Source organism: Ctenopharyngodon idella, chromosome 19, assembly GCF_019924925.1.
Source record: "Ctenopharyngodon idella isolate HZGC_01 chromosome 19, HZGC01, whole genome shotgun sequence".
Lineage (NCBI taxonomy): Eukaryota > Metazoa > Chordata > Actinopteri > Cypriniformes > Xenocyprididae > Ctenopharyngodon > Ctenopharyngodon idella.
Window position 1 is genome coordinate 15,227,087 of NC_067238.1, and position 21,218 is coordinate 15,248,304.

General features: G+C 35.6%; 1 protein-coding gene across 1 annotated transcript in view; it reads left to right on the top strand.

The window, feature by feature from the left end:
* The first annotated feature begins 2,660 nt into the window (after window positions 1–2,660).
* Window positions 2,661–21,218, top strand: part of LOC127501480 (collagen alpha-3(IX) chain-like) — a 36,418-nt gene continuing 17,860 nt past the window's right edge. Inside the window, exons 1-8 of the mRNA XM_051873468.1 lie at window positions 2,661–3,758; window positions 8,332–8,414; window positions 12,090–12,161; window positions 13,135–13,264; window positions 16,890–17,286; window positions 18,435–18,515; window positions 19,123–19,140; window positions 19,690–19,782. Of these exons, the coding sequence (XP_051729428.1) occupies window positions 3,733–3,758; window positions 8,332–8,414; window positions 12,090–12,161; window positions 13,135–13,264; window positions 16,890–17,286; window positions 18,435–18,515; window positions 19,123–19,140; window positions 19,690–19,782 (900 nt within the window). The 5' untranslated portion in view covers window positions 2,661–3,732. The remainder of the gene's footprint in view (window positions 3,759–8,331; window positions 8,415–12,089; window positions 12,162–13,134; window positions 13,265–16,889; window positions 17,287–18,434; window positions 18,516–19,122; window positions 19,141–19,689; window positions 19,783–21,218) is intronic.

The following is a 21,218-nucleotide window of genomic DNA, read 5'->3' on the forward strand; positions in this document are numbered from 1 at the left end:
CTCTCTCCATTTAGGAGGGCTAGTGTCCAGGTTGAATTCAGGTGGTAGAATTAGCGGGATTTCAGGTGGAATGACTATCTGCTCATGCCTTTTTGTGTTATGATGGACGTTTTCCAGGTGTTTCTCTAATTCCTGCCTTGATGTTTTCAAGGTTCTGCTTTTTTTCCTTTGCAAAGAGGTCTTTGACGAAACTAAAGGGTAAATAAAAAAGTTACCTTTTTTTTTTTTTCACAGTGTAGTGTAAACATTTGGCACATTGTCATTGCATAATATGACATTGCAATATGACATTGCATAATTGACTGACTAATATACAGTATGCAGTAAGCAGTATGTTAGTATTCTATTTCAAACCTAGCCTCAGGCGGTATCATTCTGTACTAATTGACCACACATGCTCTCGGTCAGTCAATTTGGATGCTATATTAGCAGTCTTGCTTTTTTTTATGGCTCACTATCAGTACATAAGAAGTCAGAGAATGTCTGACACAGTAATTTTGCAGTCTTCACGCATTCTTCAAGTGTTTTTGCCTGGTGTCTAAAATCTTTAATTAATGACCAGCCATCCAGATGTTCCATGACAGCCTGAACATGTGTTTTATGAGGACATGTTGCACGCTTCAGCATTTCTTCGTTTTAAGCTTTTGCTATAACTGTTTCGAGTGTTTTTCACTTTCTTTTTTATAACAGACAAAACCGTGTTAATCTTGTGAAGAGTGAATGAAGGTGTTGAATTATATATCCTGTAAGATGAAATGCAGATTCTGTCTGAGCCCTACAGCGATACCCTAAGTCCTCTTGTAAGGTATAAATTATATTACATTTGATGTAACAGAAGACATTGTGGCTGACATGCCTGTTAGCAAGTCACTTTCATAGACCCGTTTTGATGTCATTAGTATTTCCTTTCCCAGAATCCTCCTCTGATGAGGGCAAAGCTGCAAGGCAAGACCTTTATACTGAGGGTGCTTATGCAAGCAGACACAGATCGACCGTCATTTTACAGCGACTTTACAATCTCCTTTTTCTTTTTAGAGCATTCCCAAAGTCCCTGCGGTGTCTCCTATATTCATTTATATAATCAAATAAGGACTAATCTAATATAAACATACAAATGTTTTACTGGTTTATTATGTAATATATCCCATCTGTTAGATGTACCTCAACATCCCTCTCAGTTAGTCATCAGAATGTCTTACCATTTTCTGAGGAAGATTTGTTTGCTGCTTCTTTTCTTATTCCCTCTGCTTTTTTTTTTTTTTTTTTGTGCCTTCAGTGTTTAAACACATTTTTGGCATAAATTGAGGTTTATTATGCAATATGTCCCAATTGACAGATTTCACATCCTTCACTTTTAGTCATCAGTTGGTCTTACTAAAAACCGACACCCACTGAATTCTGCAGAAAACTCCGTAGAATTTCAACACCAAGTTCTACACATATTCTTCTATTAGATATTTTGGTTAATTAGTGGTGATTGCTAAAGGTAAGTTTATGTATTACACCTCATATTGTGTGATTGGACTTGCCAGGGATGTAATAAAATAACCCATAGACATGCCTACATATATGCCTTAAAAATATGTACTGTTTTTATGAACAAAAAGTACTTTTGAGTGTGAAGCGAAAGAGCTTTGGGACGTACTACTTTGTAATTACGCCATTAACGGACCGTTCTTTTGCTTGGTGACGTGCAAGTGTCACTGTCTGAACTGCCCTGTCAATCATCTCGTCACAGATAACATCCTTCACATTTCATTTCATTTAATTTGAAACCATATACGAGAGAATGTATTAGCACGTTGATCTGCCAGTCGTTTGTCTTTCATGCAGAGAACTCTGTGTTTGCTGAATGATGCATTTAAAAGTTAATGACTAAACGTATCTTTATAAAAGTTCACAATGTTGTTTCAGATGAAATATAATGTGGATAACACTGAATAAATGTTTTTTCATCAGGCTAGATACTGATTATTATTCACTCAGTCCCCTTTATCTAATGCTGCCTTTAACTTCTGAAGTCATGATTACGAACTCCTCGCATTCAGGTAATTTGTTGTTGGAAAGAACAGGAATCATGTAGGACACCAGGTTTTATTCTTGCCTATTTATTGGGAAAACCTTGTTAAAGCCAAAATGATATTTAGCGTCCCATTCATTGACAAACATACAGTATAAACATTTACCAAGCTATCTAGATATTCGGCTTGCTGACAATTTTGGGATTTCAGTCAAATTTTTGGCTATTCTCGCTGTGCATAAAACATCTAATATGGTTCAAATTAATTTTCATATATGAAAAGCGACGTAGCTGTTATGAAAAAAAAATTAATAAAGAGTACCAGTCATAGCAGCAGTTGTTCTCCCCTCCGCCATGTTTAAAGTTAGGCACGCCCAACTCGGGAACTTGGATATTAAAATTATCCCAGAGCTTCCCAGTGGTAAATACAACTTGAGAGGGCATTCATGTCCAATTTTTACTAGGAACCTTGTATTTATGATAATTTTGATAGCATGTGTAGGCAGCATTAACATCTAAATGTCGATCCTGCATATTCGCCATGTTTGTAGTTTTTAGAACTTTTTTATTCTACATGAATCCTCATCCAACACACAATGGGTTGTGTGCAATACTAACCATAAGAATGTGCACGATTTTGCACTTTGGAAATAGTAAACCATCCCAGTACCTTTGGGATACTCATTTTGACATACTACGTTTTGAGCACAATAATTCTAATTTTGAATACTATTTAGGACATGAATTGGGATGCAGAATTAAGCTGCAGTCACACTAGACTTTAAGCATGCAAAATTTCTATGGACACTGCAACTGTCTTGATATGACGACACACTGTGCAGTGTCTTATGTTTTATAAACATAAATTGAGCATATAAAAAAATAATAAATATAAAAGTAAAAATATATAATTTACTCTACTGTAAAAAAAAAAAAAAAAGTGCATTCTTTTAATTCAGCCAAGAGGTCACACATACCAATTTTCTGTTGGTCACCTCTTTACATGATACGAATTTGCGAACTTGAACATTCAAACTTTAAATCCCTTCTGCAGATTTTCTTCAACAATTAATGCAGAGAATGTAGCAAAACGAAGTGAAGGAACAATAAAGTGCAGTAGTTTCAGTGCCAGTCTACCTGGAGAAACCTTCTCAGATTTAGCATCAATATCTCTACCTGCCTTTGTGCAATCAGCCCGGATTTATTCATGCGGTTTGACGTATGATTCGTGAATAATGGGTGTCAACCAGATGGGATGTTGAATGTATTTTTTTAACCAGCGTCAGGAACACACAATCTAACTGTGTTTATGACAGGCTCTCCCCGCAGTAGGGCTTCCCATTAGAAGAATTACCGCTGCTCAACATGTGTTATTAGCTCCTGTGCAGAAATGAAAAAAGGTGCTCGTAACGCCCGAGGCTCAACATCTCCCTTAAACATCAGTCATAAAAAAAAAAAAAAAAAAACCTTGCCACCACCCCTCGAAGCTCACTCAGCCAATCGGACGCCAGAAACCAAGCCAGGTCTCCCTTGCAAAATACCCTTAATGTGTCCCAAAAGTTTGGCATCTCTTGCACAGGTCGTCTTCAGTCAGAGAGGCCCGTGGGCACAGCTGAATACGGACTGGAGGGGGACGACGCATCTCTGGGCCAAAGGACAAAACTTCTTCTACATCCATTCAGACTCTCACATCCCCGTTGAGGGACAGAAACATGGCTCCTCACCTCAGCATGAGCAGGTAAGATCTCAAACACTGGTGACCCTCATGGAAGACATGGAAAAGATCTTAAAAACTTCTTCTTGAGAGTAGTTTTGGGAATATTTCCTTCTGATGAGTTGCTTTGATCCTTTGTTGAGTGCATAGTGTTTTGAATTCTCACAAACTGTAAAACTAATTCCTGTTCCCTGAGCAATTTGTGTCTAATTTCCTTTCGATAAGCTAAATTTACCCTTTTTTTAGTGCACTAAGTGTATAAAACACTTGTTTAGGACCTAAATTAAGCCTTAACTGCATCTGTGTTGTTCAGGAGGTGTTTTTAAGGCAGGCTCTTTTCTGTTAGTACATGATAAAATGCCTGTATAAATCTGTATGATTTTCTTTTCTTCTAAGTGCCTTTGTAATTATAGTTAGATGAAAGTTGAGGAGGAACTTCCCTCAACATCTGGATGAAAGACAGCAGTTGGTTTCCTCAGGAAAACAGCAGTTGTCTTGAAAGAGACTGACACGTTCCAACACAAATCTGATGATATTCCTCATATTACACTGTGTCTGTTTGCAAGATGAGAATCTCGGACACATTAGGCCACATGTGAGCTACTCAATTGAAATGAGTTCATAGGAGTGTATTGACCATCATGGTCAGTGGTTATGGAAAACCTGTAAATATTAGGGAATTTTACAGTTGTGATTTCCAGGCCTAGAAGAGTAATAAAAATATTTCTGGGTATTTTTGTAGTAAATATGTTTTATAGTTATTCTAGGTTCTAAAATATAAGAAATTATTTTTGTCGGTGAAATGCTTTTTTTTTTTCTTTTTTTTTTTTTTTTTTTCTTAAAGTTAATAATTAATATAAATACTTTGGTCAAAAGTTTTTGATGATCTTCCAAAGAAGTACCATGGTTCTACCATTTTTTTTTTTGGTTAATGCATTTTGGACAAATACCATTGTAGTATTATTTTTTTATTTTTTTATTTTTTTTTATTTTTTATTTTTTGCTTTTGTTTCTATGGGTATTTACTGTACATATTACTTCATGGTACTAATATGGAACATTTCCACAAAACAAAAAAAAAAAAAAAAAAATCATGACCATGGTACCATATCTGTGCTTTATGACTGATGTGTCAGTGAGTCAATTGTTATATAAAGCAGACAGAGTTTCCTCCTCAGTTTTTGGGATTTTCGGCATTTTTATTCTGTTGCTGGTCACAAATCCCCTGTACCATGATTAATCAGTAGCTTGTGATTTCCGGAACGTTCCCTCATCTTTTGTGTTCAGAAAGGGAATGAAGCCCATCCTGATGACGCTGTGAGTGGGAGGATATATTCCTTCCCGCATGGATTACGAGTGTTGAACAGGATTAAATCTAAGATTTAGATAACCCCACCTTCTAATCTGAGCTTCACCCCCTACTGTATGAGACATAGAGAGAATCCTACAAAACCTCACGAAAAATACTGCTGTATCATGGTCTCAGATAACAATGCCATACTGCCTTTATATATAGTATGTAGTATGTAATGTATAATGGTACTAAATACTAAATAATTAACATATTCCTTATTGATTGATTGATTGATTGATTGATTGTCACCCTTTTTGAAAAGGAGATTTTGAAGTGTTTAGAAAACTGTGATCATTAACTAGCATTTTGATGTCTGGAAATATTTTCTGACCAAGTTGCCTTCACTGAGAGCTTTGTGTAGTTAGGTAATTCTCACAAAGACAGTCTAGGTCACATATTACTCCAAAATCTAGTAAATAAAATAAGGAATTATATTTTAATTTGCTTAAAGGGTTAGTTCACCCAAAAATGAAATTTCTGTCAAGTACTCACCCAGCGTAGAAGTATGACAGGGGACAGACAAATTTACAAATTTGTTGACTAAAGTCGTTAATTTTGTTTTGTTTTTGCGCACAAAAAGTATTCTCGTCGCTTCATAATATTAAGGTTGAACCACTGTAGTCACGTCGCCGGTTTTAATGATGTCTTTAATACTTTTCTGGACCTCAAAAGGTGCAGAATTGGTGGAAATGTGCCAAATGATCTTGAAAATAATGTCAGAATGCTAAATAATCATAATGATCCTAAATGTTTTTATTTTATTTTTTTTTTCAAAAGGTTTTTAATTTCAATAATTTTACAATCATATCTGAGAGCCATAACTATCCTATAAAGGAGGTTTTTTTTTGTTTTGTTTTTTCAGTTGGTAGCAGTTGGAAAGGTTGGGAATACTTTAATTAAGACACTCTGAGTGTTCAGGAAAGCTGCCAGGAAATTTGGCTCACACACAAATGTCACGACAGCTCGAGGACCACTGCCATATGTGTGACACACAGACACACACACACACACACACACACACACACACGCACGTATGTTGGGATTCCATGTTTTATGGGGACTTTCTATTTCCATAATGATTTTTTATACTGTACAAACTGTATATTCTATCCCCTAAACCTACCCATCACAGAAAACTTTCTGCATTTTTACATTTTCAAAAAACATAATTCCTTATGATTTATAAATCATTAAAAAAATGTAATTTTTGTCCCCACAATGTAGGGTTTACCAGGAACACACACACAGGGTAAACTCTTTATTTTTACATTATAGTGGATTAGTATTATCCTCATATGCTCATTCTCTATTTTTGTTTTTTACATGTCCACCTGAAAACTCTCTGCATCCATGAAAAATCACAGATCTGAAGTTGCATAATTGTCAGTATTGTGCTCTGATCCTTCTGTTTCACTATTCTGTCATCTTCACACACGCTTCTGCCTCAACACAGCTGCAATTGAAAAATACAAGCTGTTATTTTTGTATAATAGAACAATTGCTTGCAAAGCAAAACCATTTGTCAAGGGAGTGAGATTAAGCTGAGATAGAGAGGATTATTTTGACAGTTCTAACAGGGTTGACCGAGATGCATATGAAGGCCTTAATACAGTACAGAACATTTTTCTTAAAATGAATACTTTTATTCAGCAAGGCTGCATTCCATTGATCAAAAGTGACAGTAAAGACATACAATTATTTACAAAAGATTTCTAAAACAGCACAACTGTTTTCAACATTGATAAAAAGAACTGTTTCAGCAAATCGGCATATTAAAATGATTTCTGAAGAATCACGTGATACTGAGACTGGAGTAATGATGCTGAAAATTCAGACAGGAATAAGTTGTTTTAAAATATATTAACATAGAAAACACTTATATTATATGTACTTTTGATCAAATAAATGCAGCCTTGGTGAGCAGAAGAGACGTCTTTGAAGAACAGTACCCGTTGTTTAGCATATTGTTCAATATATTGTCCAGTATCTATATTATTCCAAATCTTCTTTGTGTGAGAAACAGACTGAAATATAAATTGTCTCAAAAGTTGTTATTCAAATCTTGACATCCACCTTAGTGCATTCATTAGATTTAATCAGAGAAGTTCTGATGTCTGAATCATTTATTGAGGCAGATATTTTCAATGAATCAGTGTCAGGAAACTTGAACACGTAATGACTGATGGGCAGAGAGCCTGCCAAGTTTTGTGATCGAGCGACACATGCGTAGGCCGATTCTTTTTGTGCTGTAGAGCTGTCACAGTGACTGCTGTGATTTCTCAGGGCATCTGTTTCGGATATCTGATATCTGTCAGGTAGCAGGACAATTTATGCAGGACAATTTATGCATAATGTTTGCAACAAAAAAAAAAATCACTTACAGCGGCTTTAAAATGTTTACCATTAATCTAGTGGAGCAACAGGGGACTAAATGACTTGCTGCGTGTATTCTGTACTGGCTTCTGACACTGACAAGAGCATAAAGCCTAAAGCTCGCTCTGCGATGGATTGATGAATGGATCATGGATGGATGGATGGATGGATAGATGGATGGATGGATGGATGACAGTGTTAGGTGTGTGCAATGCTGCGGATAGATGGTGCTCATTGTGTGAGACTCATGACTCATTCATCATTACTGTGGAAGAATATCTTCCTGTCACCTTCTTGTGCATCTCTAGCCAATTTAAAACAACACACACACAGGGATGCCACAGTGGACAGGTGGCTCAGGGTCTGATCAAAAGCTCAGTGTCTCTGTCTCAGCATGGCTCTCTTCCTGTCAGGAGCTGCTGGGCTTTCTTGAGGGTCTGTGTCTGACTTTAATACTTTATATTGTTTTATTGTTTTTGAAAGAAGTCTCTTCTGCTTACCAAAGCTGCATTTTTATGATCAAAAATATAGTAAAAACAGTAATATTGTGAAATACCATTAATACCATCAATTTAATGCATCCTTGCTGAATAAAAGTAATAATGTTCTTTAAAAATAAGAGTGAAACAATTTGACTGACCCCAAACTTTTTGACAGTAGTGCACATCAAAACACAAAATATCCATATTCCTGCCTTAAACCCACTGTCAAAACTTCCATAGGCGTTGAGGGGGACGTCTTACCAATTTTCAAAATAATAGTTTTACAAGTTCAACTTTTGCATTACTTCTTTCTTGCTCTTGAATATTTGATTGCATGTATTAGTGGTGTTTTGTGAATCAGAATGGTGTCCGTCTCTGTCTCTGGCAGGAGTCGGGTCTGGCGACGGACGTTGGCGGGATGTTTAACGCGTATGATTGTCTTCACGTTGCTCTGTGCTCCAGCTCTCGCCCGTGAGTATCTTCTTTTGATGTTAATGTGTCCCAGACATTTTGACAAGTGATAAAATACTCACTGGTACTTAATGCTTTTGTCTTTCCTGTTTTTTAAGTCGTTGATGTTGTTTGTCAGGTAATAATGAATCTCAGATGGATATGAGGAATAAAGAAAACAGATATTTTTAATGACTGATGATTAATGAAGGTTCTATTTGGTCATTTAGCAGACATTTTAACCCTCATGTTGTGTTCTGGTCATTTTGACAAGAAGAAGATTTTCTTTTTCCTGAAAATGCTAGTTAACCCTTAAATGTACCTCGGGTCTTTAGTGTCCCGGGATGTCATTCACTACCCTCCTCCTCCTCATTCATTTTTTAAAGTTAGACATCAACCTTCCTAGTATTCCTCAATCAATTCATTATAAACAATATAACAAGTATTATTTTTTTTTTTTTATCTGGATAACAATAATTGAATCTTTGATGACTGAATAAGTGCAGTTCACCTTTATTCCACAAGGTGGCAATGTCTGATACTTTGTGATGTTTCACTCATAGTTACCGCAGGCAGAAAACAAAAGAATAGGAAGTATCATCAGTAAAACTTGAAATGGCTCAGCTATTTACTGCAGAGCAAGTAGTGAACGCAATCAAATATTAGTGTAACTGTCACTTGATGGTGGATCTGGTGAAGAAGCTGTCAGTGATCAAAATATTGATTTTGAAGATGTTGAAAATGATAGTTTTGAGAATATGTTTGAGACCGCGACTATGAGCCAGATGCTGAATGTACTGGGAAATGAGCTCCGATGAGGACAGTGATGATGGTATGAAACATCTGCTCAAACTGAACCCTTCCAAGCTCCAAAAGCTAACAAAATATGCTTTATTTTATTCTTCTGTAATTGTTGCTCTAATATCAGGAGAGTTTTATATTATCGTGACAGGTAGAGATCCATTTGTGTTAGATATAGATATGCAATAATGATTGGTGAAACATTCATGCATTTAAGGGTTAATGTTACTGGACTAAAACCTACTAATTTTGCTCTAACAACTTCCCAAAAATGTCTTAATAATTTTTTTTTTACTTTTTTGGGATTCCCCCCCACAACCATGTTAAACGTGTGGTGTTCCCAGTCGAAAATGACTGGCCTCCAAAAAATTCCTTTGTCTATGATCAGTCAGATCCAAAAAAAAAAAAAAAAAAACCTTTGCTAATTCAAAAAAAAAAAAAAAAAAAAAAATATGTTGATAAAAAGATGGAATCCAATATTTGGTAATAACACAGCATAATGAGAGATTTACAAGCAATTTTAAAAAGGCAGGTCATTATTGACTGGAAACACCTCACTTTTAACATGGTGGAGAAAAAATCCCAAAAAAGTAAAAAAAAAAAAAAAAAAATTATCAGAACATGTTGTTAATACCCTCTGTGAGCAAAGTCAGTAGGTTTTCGTCCAATGCAATAACATTAACATTTTTCGAGGAAAAGAAAATCCTAAATGACCAAACAGGACATTTTTGACTGGGAATGCCAAATTAGGTAAAGGATTTTCAGCACAGCACAATTAAACAAAGCCATTTCATCGTTGACAATTTCATTGTTTTTTAATTTTGGTCTGCCTTTTATTACCTAAATACATCACTCACAATGTCTGTATTTTATTGCCTGTTGATAAAGCACAGAAGAGTTTAATAAAAAAAAAAAAAAAAAAAAACACCTTGATTTCCCCTAAGAAATACTACAATGACTCCTGATATATTTGGATACAGTAGTTGAATAGGAGCACCAATTTAAGCCTTTTCACGTGACCTCCACTGAAAATACCAGTAAATTTCACAAATAATTATAAAGAAACAGCAAGTAAAACATTGAATTAAACATCAAAATTGCAATTTTGTAGAAAGGCTGAAATATTATTTTTAAACGTACCCTAATAGTCTTGGTTTTATTTACAATTTTGACAATTTTGTACAGTTGTGATCAGTTTGACATCAGTGTGTGGCCCACAATGAATCACCATGCATAAGCGTGTCTGCATGCACGTATAAACGTGTGTGAGTGAGTGCGGCTTCATTCTCGGCTTTGTCCCTCATTTGCGCTAATGGGTGGTTTTAAAATGACACAAGAGGATATGAGGGTTTAAAGCGCTCTCACACGGCTCTGCGCCCGGATAAACAGCACTGTAAAAACACAGGGAAATGCCTTTTTTACTATGGTACCTCTTGCTCCTGCCTGTTTATTGTCAGTCTTTCAAGAAGTTCCAGATGTCAGTGTGTCTGTTCATACTGTTCCTGTGCTAAAGCGCTGCGTCAGCAGATAAAGCCCTCCACCGCCCCATGTGGTTATTTCATGATTTTCAGCACTGCAGTTTTGGTCTTTTGTGACTCTCAGAGCCAAACTTCAACCCTTACAAAAACCGCTGTGGTGGTACCTGATGGTAATACTGTGGTACTTTTGAAATATGCCATGGCTGTACTGTACACTATTACCAAGGTACTTAAAAGAATACCATAGCATTATCATCACGGTATTGTCCTGAAACCATGACGAATTCCCAAAACATTGTCATATCATGGTACCTTTGTGATAGGGCTTTAGGGAAGTGATCAAATGTTAAAACAAATCTAAATTATCTTACATTTTAGCCAAACTTTTGGGCATTTTGGTAGCATTTTTGATCATTTTTTAAATCACAGAACAATAGAGCCACACTGAACAGATATTTTAGCATCTTAAATAGGCTGTCTTTAACATACAGTTCATACATATATGAAAAACGACAGATCAAGTCCATTTCCAGCATATTTTAAGTGTATCAGGCTGTCAAACGGTGAACTATAGAAAGAAAACAGGGCTGATGTTCTCCATCAGAGGGTCTAATGTTCATGGGAGGAACCTGTCCTTGTGATAGATGGAGTGTCACAGTTGTTTTCCCATAGTGCACTTACATTAGATTAATACAATGAGCACAGATGACTTTATCTGTCAGTCATCTGACCTTCTGAAAGCTGTCCTGCAGGCCCACACATGTACACTTAAGTCCATAATTCCAGAAAGTGCTTCCCCACTGTAATTATGACAAATTGATCACATCTTATGCTCAATGGTGCACATATGGCCTTTAAATGATGCTGGTGCGAATCAGAAAATAAATTTGTTTATTGTACTCCTATTTATTCTTGTAGCTTGACTGGAAAGGTGTGTATATATATAATATAATTTTAACATCATTACTCATTACTAATAATAATATTAGTAATAATATAATAATATAATATTATAATATAATATATAATAATAATAATAATATAATAATATAATTAATGTAATGTAATAATATAATATTATAATATAATATTAGTAATAACATCATTACATCATTACTAATAATAATTATTATCATTACTATAATGATGTTAACATTTTTTATATATATATATATATATATATATATATATAATTTTAACATCATTATAGTAATGATAATAATTATTATTATTAATAAATATTATTTTTTAATATATAATAAGTATGATTTTGTAAAAGATATTTGTGTGTGGTACAATTTGCCTGCTGTCAAGAGATGCATGAATGTAACATTTTTACAATCTGAGCGTATTCTCTGGTGATATGTTACTGCAGAAAGGCCTGAAATGACACTCATGTCACTTATTAATTTTTCAGAGCTGGATTTGAACAGATTAGACGGCGACACGGTGTGCCCAACCATGAAGAATGGACAAGATGACCTTCCAGGTAAAATATAGCCCCTGTGAAAAGCATGCTGTGAACTGTGTGCATTCAATGCCAGCTTTTGGGAATTGCGTATTGTATACAAATTGCATTATTATTGATAAAAAATATTCTTCTTTTAGGCATTGTTTACCTATAAATACCCTTAAGTAGGACATGCAGCAGCACAAAGCTGTTTGTTTTATTAGGTAAAGATGCTGAAGCTGATAGTCGCCTTGTTTCAAGACATCTTTAGATCTCAAATGAGGCAAATAAAACTTTCGTCTCTGGCCAGGCAATTTCTGCAGTGGAAACACTTCTAGCTCAGCAAGATCTTAATTGGTTGCGACTCCTTCGCTTTTAACAAATAATGCGGAGGGTGCAACCTCAAATCACAAACATGTGCTGCTCTGTGCACAGGCTGGAAACAGGGAGTAAGCAAGTTGCAGTGTATTTACTGAAGCAAACATGTAGAGATTCCTACTGGATGTTTTTGGTGTATAAATACATATTAATGCATTTAACTGCAAATTGCATGAATTTGTCACAAATGCTAATGGAAATTTTAAATAATGTTATTTTCTTTTTTGTGGAGAGTCTGTCATAAAGATCAGATCTGGAAATTCAAATTGGATTCATATACAGCAAACAAAGCTTTAGAAAAATTTTATTTGATCAGAATTTACTCCAAATTATGATAGAAATAGCATGAAGATAGCAGATACTGTAACAGTGGAAAGAACTTAAAATACTCTGTCATTTTTGGTCATACAGATAAAAGTAAGACATCATTCAAAACTGTAACAACAAATCATTATGCTTTTGTAAAATAAAGAAAACAATGCCGTCTCATTCTCTGTGAACAGCTTTCTGGAGCGCGCCAAAAAAATGGACCGAAACTAGACGTATATTTGCCACACAGACATGAGATATGTGTCTATAGAAGTCTTAAAATGTTTACTTTAAATGAACCAATTGAATTGTATTTGTGTGGCAGGATTTGATCTGATCACACAGTTTCAGTTGGATGTCATCCCCATGAGGGGCGTCAGAAAGGTAGAAGGTTCCACACCCCTCCAGGTAGCGTACAGACTCGACAAAGAGGCCAACTTCCAGATCCCAACCAGGTAACTATAAACCTGACCACTCACTACACTATATGCACAAACACTATGTGCAAAACACATAAATTATGTACAACTACACAAAAAACTACACTCTTATCAATATATGCATGAGCGCACTACATGAACCGAAGCTAAATATTTCACATACTGTATACACACACACAACCATGTTGGCATCCGTGATCTTTGTTTCAGGTGTTGCATTATTACAGGTCAGAGACAGGTGTTATCACCATCTGAACAGCTTCTAATAATGCAAAAACGAACTTGTCTGAACCCATGTAAATCCGCTTCAGCAAAACGCTGCATACCCAGATGCCCCATACAATCACGCTGACACACAAATAGTCACGGTTCAGTTGCTTGTATTTTTCTTTTTCTTTTTTGTAGTTTGAGGAACAAAGATACTCTAAGAGTCTCACTGGTAACTGACTAGAGTCTCAGGGGAAAATATAAATTATTATAAATTATTTTTATGCTTTAAAGAGCATGAAATTTATAATAAACTTTGAAGAGGGAACTGATAAACATCAGTTATATACCTTTGTGAAAAAGAAGCACACTTTAGCATACTTTTAAAAAGAGTACTTATTACAGAAATTATATACTTTAGTGCGAACAGAATGTAATATTTTCAGGCATTTAATTGCATGTTAATTGCAATTAAATGTGCAGTAAGCGATTTCTGAGAAACACATACTTTCATGTATAATGGGTTAAGTGTAATAAGTATAAATAGCCTGTCTTTTTGGCAAAGGCTATTTACACTAACTCCGCCCACTAATGCCTGGTTGGGACACACAAAATTAAAAAAGCAGACCTCTCAACGACTGCAGTGGTGTAGGCAATAGGGAGTATGGCTTGTGGAAGTAGCTTCTGACGCGTTCGACCCGAGTTTGCATCCACCTTTTGCCGAACTCACTGTTCTCCCTTTTTCCATCACATATCAGATCGGAAAGGCGTTTATTTTCAATAAAAATGAAGAAAATGTTTGAAAAGTGGAAATAAAAAGTGCCTGACCAGTGTTTATTAATAAAGTACTTGAAGCACCTTATTATAACCTATATTTACGTTTTAAAGTCATACGCCCTCTAGCTGGTGTAAAAATAATGACAGTGTCGTGTTACATCTGTCGTCATGAAATGACGTATGACCTTCGTTACCAATCAAAATGCGTGTTCATTTAAATGCAATGTGTGGACTTTTTACATGGTCCCTTACCCACCATTTGTCCTATTTCCATTTAGCAAAACTCATTTTTTTTATTAACGATTACACCTACCTCAACCCTAAACCTACCCTTAGTGATTTATAGTGCATATACACTTTATGAGCACATGCGTTCCCTGGGATCGAACCCACGATCGCATTACAATGCATATTGTTGTATATTGCAATGCTCTACCATTGAGCTACGCGAAACCTGAAAAATGATGCAGATAAAAGGGTACAATGCATTAAAATGAAAGTGTCCTGTTGTCAATAGGGGCGCAACTTTAGTAAACGCTCCTATGGGTCGTATTTCAGGGAAGTGACAAACGACCTATATGGGTGTATTGGTTGGAGGACATGTTGTATCGGGTTGGGGTAGGTGTAGGGAGGGCTTTGTTGTCCCAATAAGGCGGCATCCATTTAATAATTTTAATAAATATAGTCATTTATACTCTTATGTTATTACTGCATCCTGTTAATGTACAACAATACTGAGGTGCAAATAGCATCTGCCACTATTTATAAATATTAATAGCATCTAACTACTATTTGCACTTATTGCAAAGAACTGCTACTTTTATGTAGTGTAAATAGAATATATCGCTACTTTCACTTAGTGTAAATAGCATCTAATAAGGCTGCTGCCTTAATTTTTTTTCTAGAGATAAAGTATGTTTATGAGCTGCTTAATTCATAAAATTTAATAAAAAATAAATTTACATTTATTAAAACTAAATTAATTAATTTAAACTAAATCCATAAAATGATCCCATGATGGAAACCCCTACATATGAAGCGCCTTACAGAACCATTTAATGTTCTATATTGAACCTTGTCTTCTGTGGGGATGCAGCTTTGTAAAATATTCATGAAAGAAAAGGCCTGAGCGCTAATCTTCATTAATACAGTCCAAAAACTGTGCTGTAACAAAAGGAAACAGTTATGCAACTGACACTACCCACCAAATTATTAAATGGACTCTCAGCTTGTCTTTGAAGTAATGGAAGAGCATGACTTAGAAATGGAATAGGAGAAAGTGATTTCTTGAGACCGAGATTATTCCGAACATTGGCCCTCATTTATTTTACTAGCCAACAGGAAACTCCATATTTATGGCCTTGCCTTGATCCATTTACAAGCTGGTTAAAGGCCGCTGTAGCTTCATTTGTAAGAACATCTCCCGCAGAGCACCTCTGCCTGTTAAAACGCCACATGGGGTCGAGCCCAGAGAGGGTGCGTGTAAAACCAGACAAGGTAATTGATTCTCAGATGGTGTGTGTTGTTCACTCACTGCTTGCAGCCCGGGCTCTGATTCTTTAACGCACCACTGTGAAAGCCAGCACGGTCCCTTTGAAATAACTAACGGACAGCAGCACACAGGCTTTGAAGATGAAAGTGTACTTCGCTCTGATCTGATTGCTATTCATAATTTTATCTCAGAGCAACTTGAAGCCGAGCTGATTTGTGTGTATAATGCAGGCTATTCCCTTGATGATCAGACAATAATGGAGGTGATTTACTATTCTTAGAGGTAATAGATCCCTTTTATAAATAGATGCGCTTCGTGACAAGAACGTAACTTCATTATGAATTTGCAGAAGTACTTTCTGTTTAACAAGCCTACGAATGCAACAGTATAGTTTGAAATATAAGCTTTTATAGATCAATTCTTGAAAAACTTTCGACAATTTTACCAGCCATCAGTTTTTTTAAATGGTCATTTTCTACTTTAAAAATAATCTTTATTTTATTTTATTTTATTTTATTTTATTTTATTTTTGCTCTCTATAGTTTCACAAAAACCACCCGCCCACAGGCTGTAACTCAATATTCATATAGATTAAATTATATATTATATATTTATTATATTTGTTTGTTTGTTTGTTTTTTTGTTTGTTGTCGTTTTTTTTAAGAAAAGTTCCACAATTTTATCTGCCATTAGTTTTTTAATATGACAATTTTTCTACTTTGAAATTAAACACCTAGAATGTTTTCAGATGGACCATTATTTTATTTTATTTTATTTTATATTATTTTATTTTATTTTATTTTATTTTATTTTATTTAAAAAAAAGCCACCTGCCCTCAGACCATACTTCAATATTAATGTAGATTAAAATATGTTTTATATATATATATATATATATATATATAATTTTTTTTATTTTTTTATATATATATATATATATATATATATATATTTAATACTTTATATTTAAACTTTAAAGTGTGCTTCTAAAGCTGTTTTATGGAATATTAGGTAATTTAGTAAATGTAAGTTACATTTGCTGTGTCACAACCATGATATGATCATAACAGATAGACATTTTTTTGTTTGTTTGCTTTGTGAAAAATAAACAACCTGTATTAAGGTACATATATTTAATAAATGTCTGTATATATTTTCCACCAGGTTGAACTTTCCAAGGGGCTTCCCGGATGAGTATTCCTTCATGACTACCTTCCGCATGATCAAGAACACTGTGAACAAGGTGTGGAACATCTGGCAGGTGGTGGATGAAGACGGCTTGAAGCAGGCAGGTATGCGTCTGAATGGAGACCAGCAGGCCCTGGAGTTCTTCCTCACCACCATGGAAGGAGACGTCCAGACCGTCACCTTTCCGGGCCTTTCCGTCCTCTTCAACACTAAATGGCACAAAGTGATGGTTGGCGTGGAGAAGGAGCTGGTGACGCTGTATGTGGACTGTCACCCAGTGGACCAGAAGCCCATTAAGAGGAAAGGCTACGTCAACACGGAAGGAGACACTCTGATCGGAAGACTGGATTCTGATCCCAACACCTCTGTAGTGGTGAGAGGCAACAGTTTCATCTTTAGTGTTTTCTTCACTTTCTTAAATGTGTGGAACTTTTTTTAGACATGAAGTATTCATTCATTCATTTGACAGATATGTACAGTCCCATGAGATTAATTGCACATAGACATATATATATATTATTATAAAATGCATTATTTATTTATAAGAAAGAAATTAATAGTATGTTTTTTGACAGAATTTTTTAAAATATACAATCTCATGTGATGAATTGCATATAGATTTAGATATAAAAAAAAATGCATTGGCTATTTATGTATTTATTAATAATAATAAAAATAATGTGTTGTGTATGTATTGGCAGTAGCAAGTCCTATACTTGCTCTGCAGCAGCAATAACGTACAGCAACAGCAGCAATAAAAGCAGCAGCAGCAGCAGCGTAGCAGATCTATTCCGCCAAAACCAAACATACAACATTGTCATACCCATTACCATACCAAACACTCCAAGAGTTGTCATGACGGACCTAATATTGAACATGCTTGGAAGGGTTAAGTCAGTTGTTTTGATCTCTACTGTATTTGATGAATGTTACTGTCACCCTGCACCTGCCAAATCCATCACATCCTGTTACAGTCTCTACCTGTGATAAATGTGACTGTCGGTCTGTGTAAGTGTCACACTGTCTGATGTTTTTACTGTTCTTCAATATTAAATGCACATGTATGTTTGAATAAAACCATCAAGTTTTTGACAGCCACCATTTAAATGTTTAAAAAAATCGGAGTAGAAACATATTTAGTCTATGTAGTTATTATTATAACTATATTATTATAACATGGATTTAAACTGGTTGCTCAATTGTGCATAATCAAACGCATCAACACTGATGCAGAGGTCATTGTCATTAGATTTTGTTCTTGAGACTGAACCCGCGCTCTGCTGCCACGCTGGATTGCACTCGCCACCAACTGGACGGGTGGGAATTACAGTTACAAGTTACAATAATGAAATCTGTCAGTGTAATCTGTCAAAATCACTGACGGCCTTCAGATTTTTCTGAAGATTTTTTCTGAGGTTCAGTAAATGAAAATTTCGGTTAACGTGACCCTGATATAGTCATTGTTTTTTGTTGTAGTTACTGTACAAAAAAGCAGTAAATTTATTGTTTTATGTTTTCCAGTTTGAGTTGCAGTGGATGCTGATTCACTGTGACCCAAAGAGAGCTCAGAGAGAGAGCTGTACGGAACTCCCTCTGGCTGAGGTAACCATGCTTTCATCACTTCCTGTTTTGTCTTAAATGAGAAATGGACCAATCACAGTCTCTTTTTGTTATGTTTAATCATTTAAATATGGAAAAATCAAGTCAGTTACTTGCTAAAAGGCTGAAAGGTTTGGCTGGTCTTTTACCCTCATCAGCAAGCGCCTGAAACTCTGAAACCTTGCCAGCAAAGATCATCAAACCACATTAGGCTGGATTAAGACGGTTTTAAGCAGTAAACTGTAAATAAAACTGTACAATTTGAAACTTTAGTCACAATTTCGAATAAGTTATTATCAACAGTATTACTCTTTCTAATATATGCACTGCATAACCAAGGTACGGCCTTAAAAATATCAACAGTTTTTTGCTATGGCAGACTGGAAATGCTAGTTGCCTCAAAAGACCTCACAACACCTCACTTTGCCACTTCAACGTCAATGTCGACATTCATGCATTTGCTTTGTTTTTTGACGAGTTGGCCGGTGGGGCACTATCGTAGGCCGCATGTTGTGGCGCCATCTACAGGTGTGCTTTCTCTTTTTGGTGAAGGGGTTTCATTTTCACTAACTGCAATAATCTTAATTCTCTCTCTCTCTTGCTTCTTCAGATGTATGCCAATGCTGAGGTATTTAATTTTTTACTTTTTTTTTTTTTTTTTTTTTTTTTATTAATTCATTCATTATAATTTTTTAGCAAATAATCTACTACAATGCTTTGTTGCTGAAGTGACTCATTGCTACCTGCTATACTTACTGCAATCCACAAAACATGACCCGGAACAGCTTTTATGTATTTATATATGAGATTATTAACACCTCAAGGTAAATAATGTGTTATTTTATTAAGAAATTTCTTTGGAATTTAACTTGACCATACTTTAAAGAATACGGTTACTTCCTAAATGTGTTGTTCCTTGGCTTGCTTAAAGCTTAAGCTTATAAAGAGTAGCTGGCAGCAGAGAGCTAATGATTCTCATTTTATTCTTTATTGTGTTAAAGTAATTGTTTAAAGTCCTTGAGAAAGAGAGATTATTTGTAGCTTTTCCAGTTACTGATTTTTGCGTTTAATGAAACTAATTATATTTGACTAAAGCAAACAATAATAAGGATTCTGAAACAGTTCATGTTTACGTTTACTTTACGTTTCCTTCTTTTATGCCTTCAACACTTTACAGCCGGATCCCAAACCAATCCCTGGTCCCCCCGGCCCTGAGGGTCCTGAGGGGCCTCGTGGACCCCAAGGAGAAGATGGCAGAGACGGGAGAGACGTATGTCTTTCTGTTCAATGTACACTTGACTAATTGTAAACTGTGGCAAGACACTAAAGGCAAAAACATTGTTTTTAATGCACTGGTTAATTTTGAGATTTTGGGCTATTTGGCTTCTTTTTTTTTCAGACTAGTGGAAAGAAAACATCCAAATAACCTTAAAAGTGCTTATTTTCTTGTACTTTATCTGTTTGTTTCTGTAGATTTCAGTTACTATTAGGGTGTGACGATACACTCACGAGATGATACACGATATTGGGTTCACAAGAATGAGATGAGGCAATTTTTTTAAGAAACAACATGTTTAAAGGGATGGTTGATTATGATTTCACTTTTTTAACTTTACTTAGTGTGTAATGTTGCTGTTAGAGCATAAACAACATTTGCAAAGTTACGACGCTCAAAGTTCAATGCAAAGGGAAATATTTTCTTTTAAAGAATTTGCTGTTTAAGGACTACAACAAATGGCTGGTAGGGACTACAGCGAGCTTCTTTCCGGAATAGTGACATCACTAACCCTAAAATTTACATAAAGTTTAAACCCTGCCCCCGAGAACACACAAGAAAGGGGGTGAGGCCATGTTGGGCTGCTTTAGAGAAGAGGAAGAGTTGTTGTAGTAGAGGGTTGTTGCCATGCCATCATTTTATGCCAGACTGCTTCACAAACGAGGGTCAATTTAACGCTGGATTTGCACAAAAGATTAACATGACGGCACATGCTAGTCGATGAGCTGAATCAACTCCACAGCAACTACATAAATGTATCCACTAACCATTTAGAAATGTCCAGATGTATTTTGTAAGTAGTAACTTCTTCCAGAGTCTCTCCATCAGTGTCCGACTCCGGTTTGAACAATGTAAGGCTGAACACTGTTACTAAAAATCGTCATTTTGGGTGCGTGAGATTCTCTAGCTTTGTTGTTGTTGAGCAACCGAAGCAGGAGCTGTTAAAGCTCCACCCTCTTCTGGAAAGTGGGTGGGAGCAGCAGCTCATTTGCATTTAAAGGGACACACACAAAAATGCCGTGTTTTTGCTCACACCCAAATAGGGGCAAATTTGACAAGCTATAATAAATGATTTGTGGGGTATTCTGAGCTGAAACTTCACAGACACATTCTGGGGACACTAGAGACTTATATTTCATCTTGTAAAAGGGGCATTATAGATCCACTTAAAATACATATACTGTATAATAACAATGAGGCAATAATAATTGGTTTAAACAAAGTATCAAAAGCATGTAATTTTACGGTTTTATTGAACAACACTGTTATAATACATAATGTAGTATACATTGGCCCGGTTTCACAGACAGGGCTTAGCCTAAGCCAGGATTAGGCCTTGGTTCAGTTAGGGCATTTAAGAAGCTTTTTTAAATGTTCACTAGAAAAAAAACATTACTGGTGTGCATCTTGAGACAAAACAATGGCACTGA